The sequence below is a fragment of the Coturnix japonica genome, chromosome 15, assembly GCF_001577835.2.
Source record: "Coturnix japonica isolate 7356 chromosome 15, Coturnix japonica 2.1, whole genome shotgun sequence".
NCBI classification, from domain to species: domain Eukaryota; kingdom Metazoa; phylum Chordata; class Aves; order Galliformes; family Phasianidae; genus Coturnix; species Coturnix japonica.
Window position 1 is genome coordinate 43,449 of NC_029530.1, and position 21,490 is coordinate 64,938.

General features: G+C 41.3%; 3 protein-coding genes across 6 annotated transcripts in view; 1 reads left to right on the forward strand and 2 right to left on the reverse strand.

The window, feature by feature from the left end:
* The window catches only part of LOC107321044 (clathrin heavy chain 1), a 32,396-nt gene extending 22,943 nt beyond the window's left edge, over positions 1 to 9,453 (reverse strand). For all 3 annotated transcript variants that reach the window (XM_015877541.1, XM_015877542.1, XM_015877540.1), the window contains exons 1-5: positions 7,487 to 9,453; positions 2,519 to 2,726; positions 1,710 to 1,978; positions 1,270 to 1,431; positions 352 to 465 (exon numbers count right to left, since the gene is read on the reverse strand). In XM_015877541.1, the coding sequence (XP_015733027.1) occupies positions 352 to 465; positions 1,270 to 1,431; positions 1,710 to 1,978; positions 2,519 to 2,726; positions 7,487 to 7,528 (795 nt within the window). In that variant the 5' untranslated portion in view covers positions 7,529 to 9,453. The remainder of the gene's footprint in view (positions 1 to 351; positions 466 to 1,269; positions 1,432 to 1,709; positions 1,979 to 2,518; positions 2,727 to 7,486) is intronic.
* Positions 9,454 to 9,562: 109 nt separating this feature from the next.
* SNAP29 (synaptosome associated protein 29) lies at positions 9,563 to 17,509 on the reverse strand. Of its 2 annotated transcripts, none has more exons than XM_015877546.2 (5): positions 17,156 to 17,509; positions 15,661 to 15,857; positions 14,572 to 14,657; positions 14,120 to 14,224; positions 9,563 to 12,761 (listed from the first exon to the last, which is right to left on the reverse strand). In XM_015877546.2, the coding sequence occupies exons 1-5, from the start codon at positions 17,354 to 17,356 to the stop codon at positions 12,604 to 12,606; spliced, it is 747 nt and encodes a 248-aa protein (XP_015733032.1). In that variant the 5' UTR covers positions 17,357 to 17,509; the 3' UTR covers positions 9,563 to 12,603. The 2 variants fall into 2 exon arrangements, with proteins under 2 accessions (XP_015733032.1, XP_015733031.1); XM_015877545.2 differs by having other exon boundaries at positions 14,120 to 14,227.
* Positions 17,510 to 17,586: 77 nt separating this feature from the next.
* PI4KA (phosphatidylinositol 4-kinase alpha) overlaps positions 17,587 to 21,490 on the forward strand; it is a 51,536-nt gene continuing 47,632 nt past the window's right edge. The window contains 3 exon segments of the mRNA XM_015877547.2: positions 17,587 to 17,829; positions 19,385 to 19,501; positions 20,873 to 20,966. Coding sequence (XP_015733033.1) covers positions 17,602 to 17,829; positions 19,385 to 19,501; positions 20,873 to 20,966 — 439 coding nt within the window. The 5' untranslated portion in view covers positions 17,587 to 17,601.

Sequence of the window (21,490 nt, forward strand, 5' to 3'; positions counted from 1 at the left end):
CAAAGCAGAAGCTTGTCAAACTTTTTACCTGTTCAAAAAGAGATTCGACCAACGTCAGAGATATCCGACCAAAAGGCAATAGGTGGTTTTTTTTTGTAGTTTTTTTTTTTGTCTTTTTTTAATGCAACCAAAGATCATATATTCAGATAAATATAGCCTCTGTATTTGTGTGAGAGTTACTGTTTTAACGTCTAGTAAGCTTCCCATAAACTCATGAACACTACTTCCAAAGTTAGAAAGAATAACAGCAAAGCAACTGTAGAAAATGTGGCTTAGTGGTTGTTTTTTGTTGTTTTTTTGTTTTGTTTTTTTTTAAATGATGCCAATTTGCTTCTTTGGTCAAGCATTTACCTGCATTGCCACAGGAAAGTCTGTCTGTGCCTCGGGTGGAAAAAACACATCAACAGCTTTCTTAACAAATGGCTGATTCCCAGTAGATGGTTGACCCACTTCAATTATGTGAAGCTAAGAAGAAAAAGACTACATGTCAAGATTGCTGGCAAGTCCAGTCACATGAAAGAGGTTTCAATCTTCAAATAAGCTTGTGAAGTCATCTGTCACACTTTGCCACTAAATATCTGTCCAGTCCTGAAGAAATACATGGGGGAATTGTGCTCCAGATTTTTATGAGAGGAAAGAGAAGAAGTCCTCCAAAACTTAATAATGCAAATACTAAATGAAAATGAAAAGCTAAATAATATGTTTCTATAAAAGCATACTGTATATTCCTATTTCAAGACACTCAACCTGTTCCAGATGTTTTGAGTCAGATTTGCCAATTTATCAACAATTTGTATAATACAAGAATAGAAATAATTAAAAAAAAATTGTAACGTAACCTCTGCTCTACACAGACTGCTAACAAATGTTGTAGGATATTGAACAGCTGTTGAACCTACCAGTCAGATGCAAACCTACACACGATGCTAAGGCTTACCTAGTATCTTCTATACTAGATTCTAGACATAAAAGGCTGCTTGATGACTTGATTTCATTACACAAAACATAATGTGAGCATAACTTGATGCTTGAAAACCTTGATCTCAGCTCTTATTACATCTACGTTTGCTCTTTTGCTTAAGCTTCACTAAAGCAATTCAGATTTTTAGCAGTTTCTATTCCACTTAAATAAAGCATTTGCATACCAACTGAATACACTATGTATATGGTTCATAAGCTGTTCTATGTCAGCTGAACAATGCAATTGCTGTAGTTCTACTAGTAACAAGTTACTCTAAACCAAAACAAGAAAACAGTTGCAAACGTTACCTTGCCTCCTGCAGGACTCCTCACAGCAAAACAAAAGAGGGTGGAAGGTTTGGCATTTCCCTCTATTTTGAACTCCGCAAAAGCTGCTGCATGGCCCTCTATAGGTTGGGAGACTTTCCTATCAACAGAGTACAGCTGCATTGCACCAACCACACGATTTTGCTAGAGGAAAAAGGAAAAAAGTGAGCTTTTAGAGATAACATTTCAAATATTTATAGAACAAGACCTTAGCGACAGTTAACTAAAAAGAGACAACTGCCTCTCATCCCCTCTTCCAATGTTTTAATCACGTTAAAGGGCAGGTTATTCTTCAAAATAGGTATTTTTGAAGCTTTGAACTACAGAAACTAAAGTTAAGAAATTATAGCAGCTATAAGTGAAGAAAAGCAGAACAAAGTTCTCCTGAGCAATTTGGAGCGTGATAATTCCAGGTATCTTACCTGTGCTGAAATTCCTATCAGCAACAGCCATTTTTGATGCTCATCAGTTCTATAATTGATGATTTGGCAGCCTGCAAGACTAGCATGCCTGTCAAACATCTTTTGGGGCTGAGATTCTCCCTCCATGCTCCAATGGTAGACTGCATTATCCGTTACAAGGGCGACAGTATTCAGAGAGATCCACTTCCAGAAGATCACCTCCTCTGCCATAGTATGGGCTTTCATTTTACTTTTCATCTCAATGTTAAAGATCTGAAGCGTTTTCCCAGCTGGTATGACAAAACCCAAGAAACATCATTGATGAATTACTGTAATAGCCATCCTGTAGCTTGCCTACTTACAATTCTGCTTAACCTGGTATTCTGGTGAACTTAAAGGCAGGGTTGGTGCCACATCACACCCAAGTGTCCTTCGATTCTTGATTTGTACAAAAACAGAAACCCTTCCCAACCCCTAACTTCCTCCACCTCCAAAGCAAAAAGAGTCTTTACACTTACATGGCATTCCAACCAACAACTGATAAGCAAAGACATTCTCACTAACTACAAGGTGTAGTTAAAAAACTAAGTATACTACTTGAGGAAATTCTGGTTTGTGTAGCAGCACTGAGATATCAAATTATAGCTGTCTGATTGATGTAATTCAGTATTAGAAGATTCACAGACAAAATATAACATGCAAGCTCAGGCAAGACATTTCACTATACTTTCTTCATATAAATCTTACACAGCTCTTACACTTCAGAGCATACTTGAGCAGTAATGAAGCTAATAGTAGGTTTCATATTACAAGAATAAAGGGTTACTCACCTTTTAGTGCAATTACTTTAGAGGCTGGATTCATGATGGCACTTTCAGCAGAAATTGGACGTCTGATGGGTGTTGTTGGATCACTTATGTCAATTATTACTACTTGTGCCTGCTCTCCTACTTTCTCCCTGATGCAGATAAATTTGTCTGATTCCATCGTCAGAGTGCTGAACCCAATGTTTGCTGGGTTGATGCCCAGATTTTGGAGCTAGAAAGAGAGAATGGTGCTTTATTATCCTTATCATGAAGATTTATCTGTCTAACTTAAGTCCCTACATATAAGATCCCCTCCTGGTATTTCATCTGATCTCTTGTTGCAGTTGCTCATATCATATATAGAGATATCAGACTTATTCCCTTCTCTTGCTAGATGGAATCAATATCGCAGTATTCCCAAGACATTTAAGGGAGCACTGGTAGTTCAATTACCACAGCCTAATGTAGACTGTTACAGTGATCTGAATATACTCAGGAACTGGTAAGTATCAGGTTAGTATCACTTCTCTTCACAAGTTTTACCTCAGCTTCTCTGCTCAAACATACCGTAGCAAGCATTCCAATGTTAGGCTGTAATGCTGACTAATTGCTCACCTCAGGTGCTCAATCAGAGGTTCAGGCCGTGATTCAACAGATCCCATACATACAGTCATATACACGCAGACATCCATTTTTAGACAATCCCCACAAGCAGGAAGCAGAACCTCCCTAACCAAGTGCACTGTTACTTACTGACCCTTGAGAGACAGCAAACAACCAAAAGGAGAGAGAAGGAACATGCTGGTAGTGGATGCGATAGGCAGTGCCAGCAGGGCATCCCCTGCTTCAAAGGGCATTTTGCCTTTCATTCCCACCACAGCCGCTCTCCTGCTTTGACTTTCACCAGGATTTGCAGGGTTTGTTCCATTGCATGTTGTACCCACAAGGCCAGCACATAACACAGAGCCCAAGTGGAACACCTGCTTGCAAAACAATTATCTGCAAAACCATGACACATGCTCCCTCTACAAAACAAGATATTTGCTGCTACAGCCACAAATATCAGTTCCCTTAAAACTTTGTTCCATCCTGGGATCATTCTTCAGTCAGGAGCCTTTTGGTCCCCAACATGCTGACCATGGCTTGCTGCAGCTTATGTAAAGCTACTCACTAGCCCTTAAATTGGATAAGTAAGCAAGATACTTAGAAATGCAGCACTGCATTGGAGCCACATCCAAGAAAAAACTCAGGAATCATTTTATTTTCAGCTTTCTGAAGAAGAGCTATTCAGCTTAGTAGTTGCTAATCTTGACATACATAAGCTTCAGTAATGCGATACAAGCTAAATGTATGCACGTGTAAGAAGATATCTGGAGGTGGAATGAACACGTCAGCACAATAATCAAGACCCATTCAGCTGTCTCCTCAGTTTACAGGTACATACTTCTATACAAGCTAGTAAACAGAAGTAGGTGCCATTCATGACAAAAGGTTATCAAAATTTAGACACTAAAATATCAGAAGCAACCTGTGACTAGAGCCTCAAGAACTATCCAGAGAGCATGTAGCTATTACAGGCTTCTGTATCAGGAAGGGAAAATGTTTCCACATTACGACGAAGTAATACAGTAACTTTGTTACCCAATAAACACAAATAGTAGACAAGTCATCTATGACCCTGAACAAGGAGGATAAGCGATAGTCCCTGAGATTCAGTGTTCTTGCTTATATGCTCTAGACTTGAAAACATCCTATCATTGAAAATTACACATTCATACTTCAGTGTTAGGCATGATCTCAGTTCATCTACCAAAATATAACCTATGATGAAAGACTGATAAAGTGAAGTGTCACAAGTGATTTAACCATAGGACATCCACAAGCTTGTCTTGATTTAATTAACCCTAACTCAGAGCACCGAAGTAGAAGCGCAGCCTCTCCAATGACTCTTCTCAGACACTGCGCTTCAGCTTGACACTGTCTTCATAACAGCCACTTGACACTTGCTCTGTACAGGGAGAATCTTGAGGTGTTAGTCTAGTTCAAGTTCAGCTTTAAACCCAAGCTTAACCTCTTCAAAATCTGGTCCCTACTGAAGAACCATAACACTTTAGATATATTTTCTAAGAAATAAGCTTTTGCCTCAAATTCTGGCATAACTTCCAGTTCTAACTGCCATAACATCTACGGAAAGTTCTGGAAACTAACTACACATGTTGTGTGACTATTGCTGCCTCTTACTAGGCTAGTCAGTAAATTTCCTAAGGCAAAAATATTAGTACTTCCTAAAAGATGGTCATGCAAGTACTGTCTTGGCTAGTAAAAACAAGCTTCCTAATTTAGCAATTTGAAAGCACTGCAGATTTACTTCCATCAGCACAACAGTAAGCACCCTTATCAGAGGGCACGTGCTCCATGGAAGCAGTTCAACAAGCATGTTCGTTATGACTACACATAAGAACAGGAACAGATACCCTTTACAATCATAAGAAAGGAATATTCAACCAGCATTGCTTCTTCACTATCACACTGAATGACTCAAATAACACATATCTAATATTACTACAGGCTAGATTAGATCACTGCCCACCAAACATAATTTTAAGAATGTTAAGATACAGATAACTCCTGTAATGATAAAAAACTATCCAGGGATATATTATTTAAATGCCACAGGTAGGATGAAATCTGACAGTTCATCTGAAATTCAATAATCTTTTCCCATTCCAGTTTACTAATGCTTTTATATGAGAATTTTACTAAACAATGGTCTTTCTAGTGTAACACTCTTCCTGGAGAAAAACATGATCTAGACTGAGCCAGCAAAGACCAACTCAGACACTGATACAAAGTCTTCAAACTCAGCCCCTTTCTCTCTCAGTAAATTCTTAAGACTAACCTACTGTCTGCTTAGTACTATATCAAAAAACTTGGGACATATCATCAGTTAAATGCTGGAGCTCACATAACTTGATGAATTTAAAATCTCTCTGGGGTTCAGAAAATATCCCACTTCAGCTTAGCACCACACAGCTCTAGTGGAAACACTTTCCAGAGGTTTCAATCAACAGTTGTTTCAATCCCACTACAAGAGCGAAGCTTGGACAGAAGCTATAGGTACCTAAATATTAAGCACTACCTACTAGCAGCTCTGTAAGAACATACCAACATATCATTTAAATCATAATACAAACTAAGAACATGGTAGTGGTTTCTTAAAGCATTTATGTAGCTTGTGTGGCTACATAAAGCTAAAACAACATGCCCATAGGGAATTGTACATAGCTGTTGGACAACACATCTCCACACTGTCAGCCCTCCTGTTGTTGTTCCCATCTTGACAGGCACAGAACATCAAGGAAGTACACATCAGCTGAAGCACACGAGAGCACAGGATCACAGGGTTTAGTTACAGCTGCAATTACACTTTTGTCTTAAAAAAGAGCCACTCCCTATACAAACAAGTTCCTGTGTGTCAATGATGACGATTAGATGACCCATTCAAAGATTCTCCCTACCACACACAGGGTACTTCCCAATTTGCTCCCACAGAACAATCCAGTTCCATACACTGGTGGCATGGTCCTAAGGTTTCCCATACTCCCCTGTGCAGTCTCGCTCCAGCACAGGCTTGGTCCTCCCAGTAATATCAAAACATTTAGGAGCAAAAGCAGGTGGTGGCAAAAAATAGCATCTGACTTCAGTAGGGCTCCCTGGGGAAGCTACTAGCCCCTGACTCAAACCAGAAGTGCTCTAATATTCACACGGACAGTGTTGCAAGACAAAACTAGCCCTCAAAAACAGTTGTGTAATTTGCAAAGCAAGACACTGTACATATAACGTCAAGGATAACATCCACTCATTGTCACTGCACAGCCAAAAACAACCATCAGGATCAGTGACATCTGCTAGCTTTAAGTTGTGAGAACCAAATTCTTCCTAAGGCAAGACTGACCTCAAAAATGCCCCAATCCTCAATTTCTTACTCAGAAAGCTGCCCTGTAGCTGCCATGAATTAATTGTATTACAGAAATCACTGCTATCCAGTAAGGTCAAGGGGGGGAGGAGGAGTAATTCTTCTCCACATCAAACTCTCAAACTCCAGAGAGGAGGCAGGAGTGTGCTCCCACTGGCACAGAGCAGATACTTCTGGAACCCGCTTGCCCAGTCATTTTGTTCTCCTCCCAGAATGACCAAGACAGTTCTCACAGTCACCCAAAAATCCTCCCCAAAAAGGAGCTGGAGCAGGCAATGGCTATTTCCTGAGCTGCAAGGCCTGCAGCAGAACCAAGTCTCCCAGATGATGGGGCCACAGTTCATATTTTGAGATGGAAGACTGCTTTGACAGAAGGAGGCTGTGCAGAGAAAGCAGGATGACTTGCCAACTCTACTTCCTGTTCCCTCGTTCATTTAGCAGATTCCTTTAATTCCTGCCTTACACTGCATGCTTGCAGGCAACTGTTCTCCCACTCCTTTTCCAAGCCTTCCTTCGCACCAGGTTATGAAGGAACAGAGAAACCGGTTTGGCTGCACGGCATCCATTAGTGACAGACCTCTTCCAGCACTGATGGCTACTCATAGACCATCAGGAACAGAACTGTGTCATTTTGAGGAAGGGCTCTTTCCCTTTTCCATATCTTTATGTCTGGAAGGGAGGCAGAGGCCCCCGAGGACCCCGACGCCCAACCCGCAGCCACAGGGCCTCCCGAAATCCAGAGGCTGACAGTTGCTGTGGAGAAGAGTAAAGGCCCGCAAACCCCGAGAGACGACGGCTCCCTCAGAAGCAGCGGCAGCCGTTCACCCCTCCCGGAGCGGCCCCGAGTGACTCTGCACAAATAGCGCCCGGCGGTGGACGGGGGCGCTGCGTCCCGCAGCCCCGCACCACACAGCTCCCCCCACCCCACACTAGGCCACGGCCGCCCCTCTCCAAGGCGCAGGGGGAGACAGAAGGGAACAGCCCCTTCCCTGTGTTCCCTCTTCCCTTGAGCTCACCTGGAAGTGCTCCTGAAAGCGAATGGGCAGGATCTGAGCCATGGCTGGGGGGGAGCTCCTCGGGGCGGGGAGGGGCGCGAGGGGCAAAAGATGGAAGTAAAGCGGATGAGAAGGCACCGCTGCACCCCACACACAGCACAGGCAAGGGGCGGCGGGGAAGAGATGGAAACGAGGAACAACGCAAGCGCACAACCCTCACAGAGAAGGCGCCCCGCCGCCCTTGTCTGCCTCGCGGGGCCGCTCACTCCGGCGGTGGGATCACTCCGCTCCTCACAAGCTCTGCCAGGGTCTTCTCAAATAGTCCCGTTCCGCCGCGTCTCCTCTCCCGCTCCTCTCTCTCTCCCTCGCCTCTCGCCTGCACCTCAGCCCAGCACCTCCTTTCCATCCCACATGGCTCCCTCTGAGCAGCGGGGAAACAGCTGCTAGGACTGGGGGGTCCTCCGTTCTGGATTGTCAAAGTGCAATATTCTTCCGCAGCACCCCGTGACTCAGCCCCCTCCCCGACTCCATACGGCGGAGACGGGCGTGGGTCAGTCCCGTTCACTCCTCACTCCGCCGGTGGCACGGAGGCTCCCATTCGCGGCAGGGGCCGATAACGGGGTTGCTCTGCTGTCAGCGCTATCCGCCGCCTCTGACGAGAAGGACGAGGAGCTGCCAGGAGCCGAGGGGTGGCTAGCGGTGTGTTGTGGAGCCCCCGCCGCTGAGCTTTGAAGTGGAAACACAGATCTTTCCACGACATGACATCGTGAACTGGAAATCTGTTGAGTAACTGAGGACTGAGGGGTCCGTCGCAAGCCGTAAATCAGAGCTTTCTGATATTTAAAACCTCGATCCCCATTGGAGACTTATCAAGTGGGGGACGCCCCGAGCAGCCTAAGGGGGAATCTGGAGGGCTGCAGGTGCTGGGAAAGCCCTGAGCAGATGGCACAGGGACAGAGGTCCCGCTGGATGAAGAATTAGGAAATACTTTTCAGTAGTGGTAGTATGTTGGAACAGGCTGCCCACGGAGGTGTTAGAGTCACCATCCCTGGGGGGTGGCTTTTGTACATCACTTGCTGGGTTTCTTGGCTGCCTTTCTGCTTAGACATCACTCAAAGAGGAAAGGAACATCCTGTCATCATCACCCAAGAGGATCAGTGGGCAAAAATACAGATTGGCCAATCCAAACACAAGACAATGGTGAAAACAGGGGAGTAAAGACTGTCTTCATGAGTGTTGTATGCAGTTAATTTGAACTGATGTTAATGGGGAGCCCGCTGGAAGCCACTGACTGCATTACCATCCTTCTATGTTATCTCACGCAAGGTAATTTCTGAAGGCAAACACATTCAATCATACTACCCATCAATCCCTGTATACCAGATGAATATTTCATAGATGCAAACAAATTCTAGTGTTAGACACCTATTCTAAGAGAAATCTAAGGCTCAAATCCCAGAGTAAGCAAGTCAGATTTTAGTGGTCACATTAATTGAACTCAGTTCAGTATTAGCTGTGAAGGCTATGAGACACACTGAAGCCAAGTAAAGGTTTTGGCAAATGATTGTTAATCATTAAAAGAATGAATAGATTTACTATCAATACACAGGAAAATGAAAGATCATCTAGAATTAAGATGCCAAGGAGGACAGCTGAAAACTTTCACCATCACAAAACTTGGGACCATGCAGGACCCCTTTAAGTTTTCAGATGTACAATTATTTTTGTCTTACTCCTACCCTACTTGTCTTCTTCCTGCATACAGTTTATTGTATTCTTGATAACACCAGGAACTATGGCAAGATTACTCATCTCGGACTATTTCCTCTTTGCAAGTAAAGGTTTTACATAAACGAATGCTTATCTGCATTCCACTTTCACTATCTAAGAAAATCTACTCAAGAGTTAAGTAAAATTTAATGTCTTCTTTTTGTGCTCAGAAAACAAAACCCACCAGTTCCAAACTAATTTCCATTTTGACTCAAAATTTACAGAATATATTGAGGAATTTAGTGGATTTTACTACAGGAAGGAAACATCTGAAGTTGTAATAAGAAAAAAAAAAAGGGGGGGGGGGCAGAATGCAAAATCTCTCCATTAACAATAAGCATATTTATTAACCAGTTTACCACTCAGCACTTCTTCAATTCAATCTTCTAAATTGCAGTCCATTTTAACATTTAAATAAATGAAAAAACAAGTGATATACCTGGGTGGCATAATGTCCTGTATATCTCTCTATCTATATCTATATATATAGATTTAACAAAAAAACAAAAACAAAACAAAACAAACAAACAAACAAAAAAAAACGTGGACAAATACTCACTAGTCATTACCTGTGAATTTGAAAAGTAAGCTCAATATATTTCAGAGTTAAACCCAATACACCTCCTCCATATAACATTATGCTTCTAAATGCCTATAAAGGTTTATCTGTTCAGAATGCAGTGGCTATATTTTCTATTTAGTCATTTAACAAACAACATCACAAAAGCTATTAGGCAGCAAAATATTTCAGACAATTTTCACATATTAGAAATAATACCAACAACAAAAAACATCATCAACAACTGTAAAACCTTCTTTTGGGAAAGACCAGATTCACAGAGAGCATTTATATATAACCCAAATAAAGGCAGCAGTTTCTTTTTGAAATGTTGGATAGCACACTTGCTACACCCCAACAGGGGACAGTACAGTGTCTGAGTAATTTCAATTAGAGTTCAGGCACAGCAACACATCTTCGTAGTATGAACTAAAATTCAGCTATGCATAATCTGTTACATTCAAGCAACTTCAAATAATACATACAGAGGAAACTAGTAAACGTATCTGATTATTCCCCCCACCCCTTTTTTTTTCCTCCTTCCTGTTTTTAGTGTATAGCCTATTACACATATGTTAGAAAGTGTATGCTAGTTCCCAGCATTTAACAACTCCTCAAAATTTATTAGCAAGTTTTCTGAGAAACAATACGTATCCTTTTACAAAGAAGACTGAAATTAATATTTTCCACTCTTACTCTGACCTTAGTACTGGGCTTTCTACTTAAGCCAATAGGAATAATACTACTTAGAGCTATTTTGCTGCAAGAACATCAATTTCTTACTCCAACGCAAACATTTAGAGAAAACAATTTAAGTTATCAAGTTAGCACTTGAGTCTGCTGAAGGTCCTATACTTTATATAAAGTAAATTTTTCAACAGTATCCAAAAAGAAATAAAATTGTACTTCATCACAGAAAAGAGTATGGAAAGATACAGAAAGTCCTTCATTACATATATACATATAGAAAGTGACCTTTCCTGGAAATGCAAAGATCATAGTGATTTTTTTTTTCCTGCCTGAGAATCTCCACCTTCCTGCAGGAGAAAAAGTTAGTCTAATGAGAAAAAACATCATGCTTACAAAATACTGTTGTTTCTTCATGTAAATCAGCAGAAAACATAAAACATGAAAGCTGAGAAAGGTGATTCAGTTTGTAGCAAATATCATTCCCATAAACACTTCTCTTCCCCTAAGAAAGGAAAATCAACACATGAAATAATCCTTTTAAAAAAGGCTACTAAGCAAAACAGAACAAAAGAGCTTAAGTAAAAAGAAAATAACAACATATAGCAGAAATGCTAAGTCATAGCTTGAAGCAGTGATAGAACACCTGGTGGAAAGTCAGAGCCAGCCCAGAGCAGCTCAGGTAAATGCAACGTACCTGAGTGACCTGAAGAGTTAGAGCCAGGATCCACCCATTCCCAGACCTAATTTAAGGGTTGGCAGTAGAGGTAAGGGTATTTTGCTGCAGATTTTTTCCTTCCTGAGGCCTTCAAAATGTAAGCAGCTGTTCCCCCCCACACACCCCTTCTCCCTTTTTCTGCTGCTGTGTTGAGGCTTGTGTTCTCATTTGCTAAAGCCAAAGACTTTGTCACCCTGCTATTGTTGCTGTGCTTTCCCCATCATATTATAGTATTACATGTTGCTGAGATAGCAAATTAAATTGTTAAAGACACAAGAAATCAGACTTACATATAACCTCCATATGTTGGAAATCTTAGTCTGCTTGGATTATCAAAGCAAAAATAGGGATTTTAAAAATTTCCTTTTTCTTTGCCTTTGTTTTCAAGGCCATCAGGGTCATTCAGGATGCATGAAATGTTTTGCAATGCTGATACAACTAAACTGTTGAGTTCATTCTCTGAATAAACTTAGACTAAAAAACAGAACTGCTGACTTCAGAAAGACAACATACTGTTAAGACATCATTATATTAAATAAACTAAAATTTTAGCTAGGAATCAAGCTCTGCATTTATTTCATGTAACAAAACCAGATCTAGCTACACTTTTTCTCAACTAGGAAGTATATATGCATAAATTGTGACTTTGTTACCCAAACTTTTTGGGTACTTGCCAATTAACATTTCTTGTAAACCATAACATACCCTTATGATCTTTACTGAAAATAGCATAAAGCTGATAGTATCCAGTGATCCAGTCATAAACACCACTGCTTATCAGAAAATGTAATCTTGGGAACAGGAACAAGCACAGAATTTTATCATTCTTGCATTACACTCTTGACAGTTAACCTCTTACACCTTTCATAGAACAGTTATCTCCTTACACCCCAAAAATGCCAGAAGACAGTCACTTCAGAATTATTTGTACAGTTGAATATTGGCATTTTTTCAGCATATTAAATAACTGCAGATAAACAGAATTTGCAATGCTTGATCTGAACAAAGGAATACATTCTGTTCTTCCCGCCCCTCTTGGAACTAAAAGGGCAAAATATAGTTAGTTTTCTTATCATGGCTTTCAGGCCAGGGATACTAAAGCTTTGTAGACTGAATTCCTCCATGCTCGCAATGCACAGCAATACAAAAAAAAAAAAAATTAACAGAGCTGAGAAATTTTACTCGAAATGCACTTTTCCCATGTATATTAGAAAGGAACTTAAGGTGTTATGCAATACTTTTAATGGCAACAAAATCAGTAGCCTAACATGAAAAAAAAAAAAAGAGAGAAATACATAACATCTAAGTTGTTTTTTTGTTTGTTTGTTTGTTTTGTTTTTTTTAAGAGATCTCTTGAGAAGACAACTGAGAAGAACTAATGCTGGACAAAAATCTGTAACATCTTTAAAGTTGTCGAATTTTTTTATCAGTGCTTTTAATACCGATGTCCAGAATCTCTACTTTTTTGGTTAGCCGATCCAGCATATCATCTTGCTCCTCTATTTCTGTCTGCAGACCAAGAGCTAGATTTTTCAGACGACTCAACCCTGAAGACATCTCATCTGTCAAAGGAGAGATTGACCATAAGGATTCAAAGCAGAAGAAAGCATATTGTTTTAAATGGATACAACCAGGATTTCCTCTCTTCCAAAACCTTGAGATAGAAAATATTAGTTACAACTGCTTAAGTCCAAGTATTCTCTAATAATGCAAGAAGCAAAATTTAAACACTACTTCTGCATTAAAATCAGAAAGTAATCATGTCTTTATTTCCATTACAAGTTAAATGCTTAAAATGAAATTCAATCTTTATGATGAAACACCCTCTAATGTAGTTTTCACTTTTTAAAAGATCTTGTTGAAAACTGGACTGTATCTTTTCTCAGCTCAGTATTAACTATAAGCTATTTTTTCCCAACTGATCTGCATGCAGAGATATTCTAAATGTATTGAAGATTTAAGCAGTTAATTGTTTAACGCAGATGAGAAAATTAAATTTCCAGAATTTATTTGACTACAAGAAAACTATGCTATTGTGTGACCGATTGGTACAGATGCTTCTGAACCTCGTAAGTTTCGAGCGATTTGGGAGTAAAACAAATGTGCTTCCACTAACTCTTACGTTTGATTATTTCTCTGATTTACTCCTTTCTGATTTCATTCCAGTCTCTTCTTTCTGGGTCTGCTAAATAGTGACACATGTAAGCAAAGTGGCACTTAGTGTATATACACTACAGTAAAAAGAAGAGAAAGCCTGCTGAATGTTTTTGGAAGTAATAAAAAAATGCAGCAAATACACAATTTAATTATTTAGAACCTTTCAATTGTTCTATTTTCTGCAAAACATATTTATTTCAAAAGTTGCACACAGTTTTAAGTTCTCTTGTTCCAAATCAATGTACAGTTTAACACATCCATGATACAGCTGTCAGTCTGATAAGTGCAATGTATCTTTCAAGATAACTGGTAAACTTTTCATAATGAGGTAATAAGTACCATACTGCTCTAATCCAGATGTCAAGTAGAATCATTACTGTTTTAAATACTACTAGTATCTTAATAAGGCTGTTTTGTTTTTGTCATTCTATCCTAATGATATTTAAGTTACAGGATGATTCAAAGAAATATTAACCTATCCTGGGATACATCAGCACCACTTCCTCATCAAAGACCAGACATTTGCTTGCACATTCACATTTAATAAGACTGCTTTCGACCTAAGAGGACTCATCCTTTTGGTGCAGATGATTTGCAAAGACAATCTTCAAGCGTTTTTGTGTTTGTTTTGTTTTTTTTTTAATATCAAAGCTCACATGAATTATACAAAAAAAGTTATTGCGAATATATTACTTTTCTCTGGGTTGAGAACAAAAAAACTGAAAATTGTACTATGTCAAACAGCTTCAATTTTCTCACTTACCTAAGTTGTTATCAATTTTTTTGTGGTAAGCTTGCAGACATTGATTCTTTGGATAGGTATCCTGTTGCACTGGAGAAGTTGAATCTATGTTGCTGAAATCACTATCTGCTAAGAATACAAAATAAAGTATACAATAAAGAAGAATTGTGTTTTGGAAAGATATCAAAACTTAATTTGAATATAGATGTCATGTACATTTAGCATTCCCTCAGGTAAAGGCACTAGCGAGTCACTTCTGCCCTCTGTTGGACAGGCTCATAACGTTACGTGAAACATAATGGATATTGATGTTATCAGAAAGCATTTCTTAGAGAATTACAAATTGGGAATGCTAGGAGGATACCAGTCTCCAGAAGTTAGGCAGCAACACAAGTCAGCAGTTGATCCTACTTTCACCACTGAGCAAGTTCCCTCCACTTTGACGACAGGCATTTAGTATAAAATAAACAAACCTGAATTATCTAGGCGCCTTAAATTTGGATGACTTTCCTGGTATTTTGAGTCTTGTTCTTTGCTAGACATCATTGCTTCTTTTAATCTGGTAATAGAAAGAATAAAGCATTCTTACAGATCAAAGGTTTCATTCTAAATCAGTTAAAAAGCAACAGACATTAAAATTATCCAACAAAAGAGAACTTCCTAGACATGATCCAACATGTCCCTTTACAAATAATTATTATCACATCTTCAGTGAAAGCAGAATCAGTTGCTCTAGTGCTGAAAATAGCGTAAGCTTTGATATCAAGAACAAAACCACATCTGCAGTCTTGAAGGCAACCTATTCCTTTCCTCTAATTGAAAATAAAAAAGGGAAGCAGGAAAATCAATCCATGCAGCACTACCATGTTTTACATAAATTTCTCAGCTGAAGACACAGATGTACTATAAGACATAGTAATTCATTTCTTTTTATAACTTTTAATAAATAAAGTTGAAAAAGATGCATAGTATTTAAGAAGAAGCATGCCAACGCTGCAAAATCATGATTTCCTACTACAATTGAATAAAGCATGATGATCCAGGGGACTCTAAAAAATAACTTGTGAATAAATTCATAAAAATCTTAAGTTATTGTTACCGTTAGAAATATAAGATTTTTTTTTTTTTCAGAGTTAAAGCAAAAAGGGAACCAGACACCATCTCAGGAGTTTACAGATTCAATACATTATTTGTTAATTCTGATTTTTCTGGTGACAGTTCAGAGATGTTATGGGGGAAGAAAAAAAAAAAGCAAATGGTCTAACTGAGGAGCTCAGGAGAAAAACACATGAATGAAACTAGTGATGCTGTGAGGAAACAGAAGAAACTCTCTTTCTTAAAATCAGATAATTGGAGAGGGATCAAAGAGCACATTGTAGACAGCCAAGACCCTAGTAACAGAATGAGGAGTATATGACAGCACTGCGTCCCACTTCAAGGCTTACTCTAGAAGAACTGCTCTAGATCCAGATTCTCTCAGAAGATTTCTGATGACAGGTAATTCCCCTGCTTGAACCCAAGAAAACAGCATCATGCCCTGATAAAATTTTCATTTTACTTACCTACTGTTGCCATAATATTCAGGCATCCCATTCTGTTCTGGTTTGTTCTCAGGTGGCTTGGCTTTAAAGTAGTTAACCAGGCCTCCAAAAACACTCTTAATGCTATTTATGTGCCTTTGACTAGTCTTCAGGTCCTGGTCCATTTTATCAACCATTAGTTCTGTACGCTTCAGTGCCTCTCCTTGACGTACGAGCTCCTAATGGATATTGACAGATAAAATGAAGCTAGTAAAGCCAAGGTAAGCTGAAACATCAAGCATTTCAATAAACGTGCTTTAAAAAAAAAAAAAAAAAAAAAGCCTCTATGAACTATGCAGGCTACTCCTAAAGTCATGCAGCCTTTTCACTCACTCCTGTTGTTCTGGGGCATTTCAGTGAAAAGCTGGCAGTAAGGTACAGCATTGGCCAGCTACAAAATTTTTGCACAACCAGTTTCTCGGTATGTACTACAAAAGGGATTCAGGCACTTCCCATGCTGGCCTTCTGTCAGTTTGTATTGCTTCTTGATGGAACAAATATTGCACCTAACGGACAATGTAGTGAAAATGCAAAGGTTTACAACAGGGAAATAAAAACTACGTCTAGTTCTGAAACTGGAAATTAACAAGGGATGCTATTTTCATATTGCTAGGTTGTTCCAGATGATTTATAAACAGACTAGTTAAAGAAAGTAAATAGAGCTAGAATTTTTTTCTTCCTGCAGGATTAGTTTTAAGGTAATGCTAACGGTGCAGAAGTTATAAATCCTGGTATGCACAGCTGTGTTATTTTGTATTTCAGTGGTATTACGCCAAACCAATCCAAAGATTCATTCTGACAGAAGACGTGCCCTCAGCTAATGCCAATGCAAAACCAAGGACTTGCGTTTATCTACAGAACTCCAGAATTACCATTAACATTAAGCTAAGGCCCAATTCTTGGTCCCTCATTTCAGCCATTTGTAGCTCGCTAAGCTGCCCCCAGCACTGCTCCTGGAGCCACCCCGGCAGTCACGGTGCAGCACTCAGGCAAATTCCCAATTACCGGATGACATCACAGCAAGGCCCTCGTTAGCGATGTCTGAGTATAGACTGCACTCCAAAACAAGCACGTGAGAATTAAGGAAATGATTAACAGAGGTGGAACCAAGAGCGTAATCGACAACAAAGCACGCAGACTTCTTATTTCATCAGAGAGCTGCTGAAAACTAAGTATATATGCACTGTTAATAAAACCCAGTAAGAAACTGACACGGCTGAGTTCTGCTCTCAGTGTAAGAGGAATCTAACTGGGATTTCACGCTTTAAAAACCAGCCTTCACCAGCAGCAAACCGTGACACGGAGGGGCGTGCTGCCTCTGAGACGCCGATCGCCGAGAAGCAACGACAGCGCCCAGAGGACGGGAAAACATCAGCACCAAAACCCACAACGGCGCGGGGCGGCGGGAGGGAACAGCCCGGGCCGGGAACAGGGGCGGCCCCGCCGCCGGGTCGGTGCCGCAGGGGCCCAGACTCACCTCGGAGGTGGCCACGCCGATGCGCTCGGACTCGTAGAGCAGCGAGAGGGAGCGCGCGGTGCTGTCGGCGGTGGCGGCCGTGCGGCGCAGCACCTCCTGCTGCAGGGAGCGCTGCCGCTCCGCGCCGCGCACCTCTCCGCCGCCCCGCGTCTCCTCTTCGTCCTCATCGAAGGGGTTGTAGCTCCTCGACGCGACCGACATGGCGAACCCCCACACCCCGCTCACGGAGCCTTCGCTCTTCCGCCCGCACGCACTGGGCGGCACTACCGCTTCCCCGGGGCGGGCCGAGCGCTCCGCTCAGCGAGGGCGGTTCTGCGGCGGACGGGCAGGGCGGGGAGCTCCGGGCAGGGCGCCGCCATCTTCTCGGCGCGATTGGCGATCCACAATGTCGCGAGACGGGCGCTCTCGCGAGAGGTCTCCAGCCGCTCCTTGACGTCTCTCACGCAATGGCGGCCGCGACGGTTGCGGCGGCGGCAGCGGCGGCAGCTACGGCAGCAGCGGCAGCCGCCGCGACCGCCGCCGCGACCACCGGCGGCACCACTGGCGGCGCCGCAGCTCCTTCGGCGGGCACGGGCCGAGGGAGCGGCGTGGGAACCGCGCGGGGCTTCTACTTCAATACGGTGCTGTCGCTGGCGCGGTCGCTGGCAGTGCAGAGTCCGGCGCCGCTGGAGAAGGTGGGGGGGTGTGACTCGCGGGGGCTGTCGCGCGGGTGGGAGCTGGGCGCGAATGAGACGCGGGTGCGGTGAGGGAGAGCGCCCGGCTGTGCCCGTGTGAGCGCCGCGCAGTGCGTGGCTCTGCGGGATGAGCGCTGGCCGTGGGCGGCCGGGCGCTCTCGTGGGCCTGCGGCGAAAGGGCTGCGCGCTGACGAAACCCGGGCTGGGGCTCGTGGGGCGTAATTGGTCTTGGCCTTGTGGGAGCTGGTCGCGAGTGCAGCATTTGGTGAAGTCAGAGTGATGTTATTTGCTGAGATAGACATCTGCCGAATGTCGAACTCAGCAGGAGGGTCTCAGTCTAGGGAGGCGTTCTGCTGTGATCTCTGCTCCGCTTGGAGCTGTGGCCGTGAGGAGACGGCATCACAGCTTGGTGCCTGCGCGCAGGGTGGCACAGCTCTGTACCAACAACTGCTGTACGTGGCTGTTCTCACCCAGGTGCTACAGGGCTTTTATTTAGTTTTTCTGAAGTCCTGTTGTTGGTCATACACCTAGCTGCAAATCATAAAATCATAGAATCATTATAGTTGGAAAAGACCTCTGAAACAGTCTAGTCCAACTGTCAGCCCAGCCCCGCCATGCCCGCTGAGCTGTGCCCCTCTGTGCCACATCGCCCCAGGGAGGTGATTGAGTCACCGTCCCTGGATGTGTTTAAGAGCCTGTTAGGGTGCGATGCTCAGATATACAATTTAGCAGAGGGTTGTTGGAGGTAGGGTGCTATGGTTAGGCTGCGGTTGGACTTGGTGATCTTTGAGGCCTTTTCCAACCTGAGTTATTCTATGATACTATTATCTCCACATTTTTAAATATCCCCAGGGACAATGGTTCCACCACCTCCCTGAGCACTGTTTCTTCATATCCTGCTGTTTGCTCCCTGTTACCTGTTGTTAATTTTTTTCTTCAGTATGAGAAACTACAGTAGGAGTTAAATGATATCAGTAAGTGAGCTGTGTAATTATGATGCTTTGAAAAGTTTCTGAAATTCTTTTGAAATACAAAAAGAAGCTGACTCAAGCATTGCAGGAAACTGAAATCAACCCATGTCAAATAGTTGTAGATTTTCCCGGTATCTATTACTCATTTCTTTTTCTTGGGCCTTAGATGTTTTCATTCACACACTGATGCTTAAAGGAGGGGAATGTGGCCAAGCTGGGTGTCCTACAGGAACTGGAAAGAGCACTGTCCCCTTCAATTACAGGAGCTCTGGATGAGTGCTGAAATCCACAGCCTCCAAGACTGATTCTGAGCTGTGAAAATACTTGCATGTGTTTTGGTGCAGCCCTGACTTCTGCTTGGGGTGCTGTGGGACATGGATGTGATGAGTAGAGATGGTCCTTAAAAAAAAAAAAATAAATTCAAAGGTCTACTGAGTTGTTTTTTTGGTTTTGTTTTTCTGTTATTGTGTTTTGTTGTTGTTGCTTTGAAAGATGGTCCTAACGCTCATTTGTTTGGTTTCTTTGCACTGCTCTTTGTTTTTTGGCCTTGTTCCCCATCGTTCTTTCATTTCACTGTTCTTCAGGTACAGAAACTACTCTGTATGTGTCCAGTGGATTTCCATGGAATTTTTCAGCTCGATGAACGTCGCAGAGATGCTGTGATTGCTCTGGGAATCTTTCTAATTGAATCTGATCTTCAGGTATTTTCTCTGTTAGGCTTCCTCTTCTGAACTTGAATTGGATTAATTCAAATGCAGTAATTCAATTAATGAAAAATTGTTATTATTTATTCTAAAAGTTGGCATGATAAAAGGTCAGAAATAAAAGATGGAGCAGGCAGGAGAGACAAGGAAACAAGAACAGTACTGATGCATATGATCGTTGCAGATTAAGGAGAGACAGAAAAGATTAATTAGTTTTATGTGGGCTTGCAGGTGGTGGTAGACTAGACGGAGGCAGTTGTGTAAAAATTTTAAAGGGTAGGTGATGAATTAACCACATAGCATTGAATTTGAGGTAGTAAACGAGGGAAGTGGCTTATGAGGGGAAGCATGATTCGTACTGTCAGGTTCGTAATAGCCTCATTATGCCTTAGCATTAGCTAGGATTAATCTTGTATTCTGATGTCGTATTTAGTAAAACAAGTTTTTTCCTCCTTAGATTGCTGCTGCTGTTCTTTTTCCCATTCCCCTTTTCCCTTCCTTTCCGGGCCGGGGGCCCTACGGGGCAGCTGCCCCTGTCACGGGCACAGGTAAATCTAGGTAACCCGTGACAGACACTCAGTTTATATAGTTGACTTTGTGTGCAGGCATCCCTGTTGTATCTAATTATGACAAGCTGTTTTTTGTTTTGTTTTGTTTTTTGTCCTCCAGCACTGCATGTGGTATTGTTTTTTAAAACAGAAAGGAAATATATACTGGCTCCAGGGTCCAAAATCATTAGACTTCTTTGTGCTTTTCAGTTTCGCTAGGGTTTGAATTGGCCTGTGTTTCCACCTGTGATTCAGCTTGTATGCATAGTAGACTTTTTTTTGTAGTATGAAACTTAAGGCAATTGTATTCATTCCTCTTAGCATTTTTGTAATGTTTTCAAAGCCTTCAGTTTTAATTAATCCAGGTCTGTAAGGAAGGAAAATATTATCCCTTGATTTGTAGATTTAACACACCCATTTTGTTAAATGGGTGTGCAGACTAATTTGTACAAGGCCATAGGGTGGGTCTCATAGAGTATATAGAGGTTGGCATTTCTAGAAGTCTAACTGCCATGAAATTATTTTGTGACTTTGCTGAAAATCAGTACATTAATTGGAGAAAGAAGATCCAGAAACTTAATTAATCCCAACTTTTATCAAGAATAAACTTATTAATTTGAGTGAAATGCTTGAGTTTATAGCACTGAATTCATTTGTTTATGATCCTTTGCCTATGCTGAAATTTGTTTTGCATATACAAGAAGTATGTGGAGTAATTGTTAGAAGGAGTTTTGTGTGTGGTTTCGCTCCTTTTAAGTACCTTGGGATGATATTCTTCAGCATTTTGTCTCCATTTTAAATGTAATATTTTGCTTTTTAGCACAAAGATAATGTGGTTCCTTACCTCCTTCGGCTTTTAAAGGGACTTCCCAAAGTCCAATGGATAGAAGAAAGCAGTGCACGGAAAGGCAGAGGTGATGTTTGTTGTTGTATTGTGTTACTTTATTATTATTGTTTTTAATTATCATTCTCAATAAATAACAGACAAGAAATATAAGTAAGTCACTTCAGGGTAAGGTATAGAGGGAGGTGAGAGTTGTGATGGGGTTCTCAACAGTCTTAATATTAATTGTTCTTTAGAAATGGAGAGGAAGCTGAACACCTCCCAGCTTTCTTGCTTGACTGCTAAGGGGCAAATTAAATGATAAATTGCATTTTCCAAACAATTGAAAATAACTTAGTACTAGATTGGGGAAGATTACATAGTAATTAGAGCACCAGAGTGGAACCTGAGATGTTTATACTTTGTTTTTGTTAGATACTGATACTTAATTTCTTGCTCCCTTATTATCTCTTAAAATTAATACAAGAATAAGTCTGTTTCATGAGAGAAATTTGTTTTCTATATGTATTTGAAAACCTGGAGAAGTTTTTACAAATTAAATATATTATTTAAATGCTTCATGCTGAAATAATGATGGCTAGAATATACTATAAT

Excerpts from the sequence above, each read along its gene's own strand:
- SNAP29 (XM_015877545.2), bottom strand. The coding sequence starts at position 17,356 with ATGTCGGTCGCGTCGAGGAGCTACAACCCCTTCGATGAGGACGAAGAG. Across the intron at positions 15,858-17,155 it reads TCGGCGTGGCCACCTCCGAG|GAGCTCGTACGTCAAGGAGA; the intron begins GTGAGTCTGGGC and ends AATATCCATTAG. Across the intron at positions 14,658-15,660 it reads GAATATTATGGCAACAGTAG|ATTAAAAGAAGCAATGATGT; the intron begins GTAAGTAAAATG and ends TTCTATTACCAG.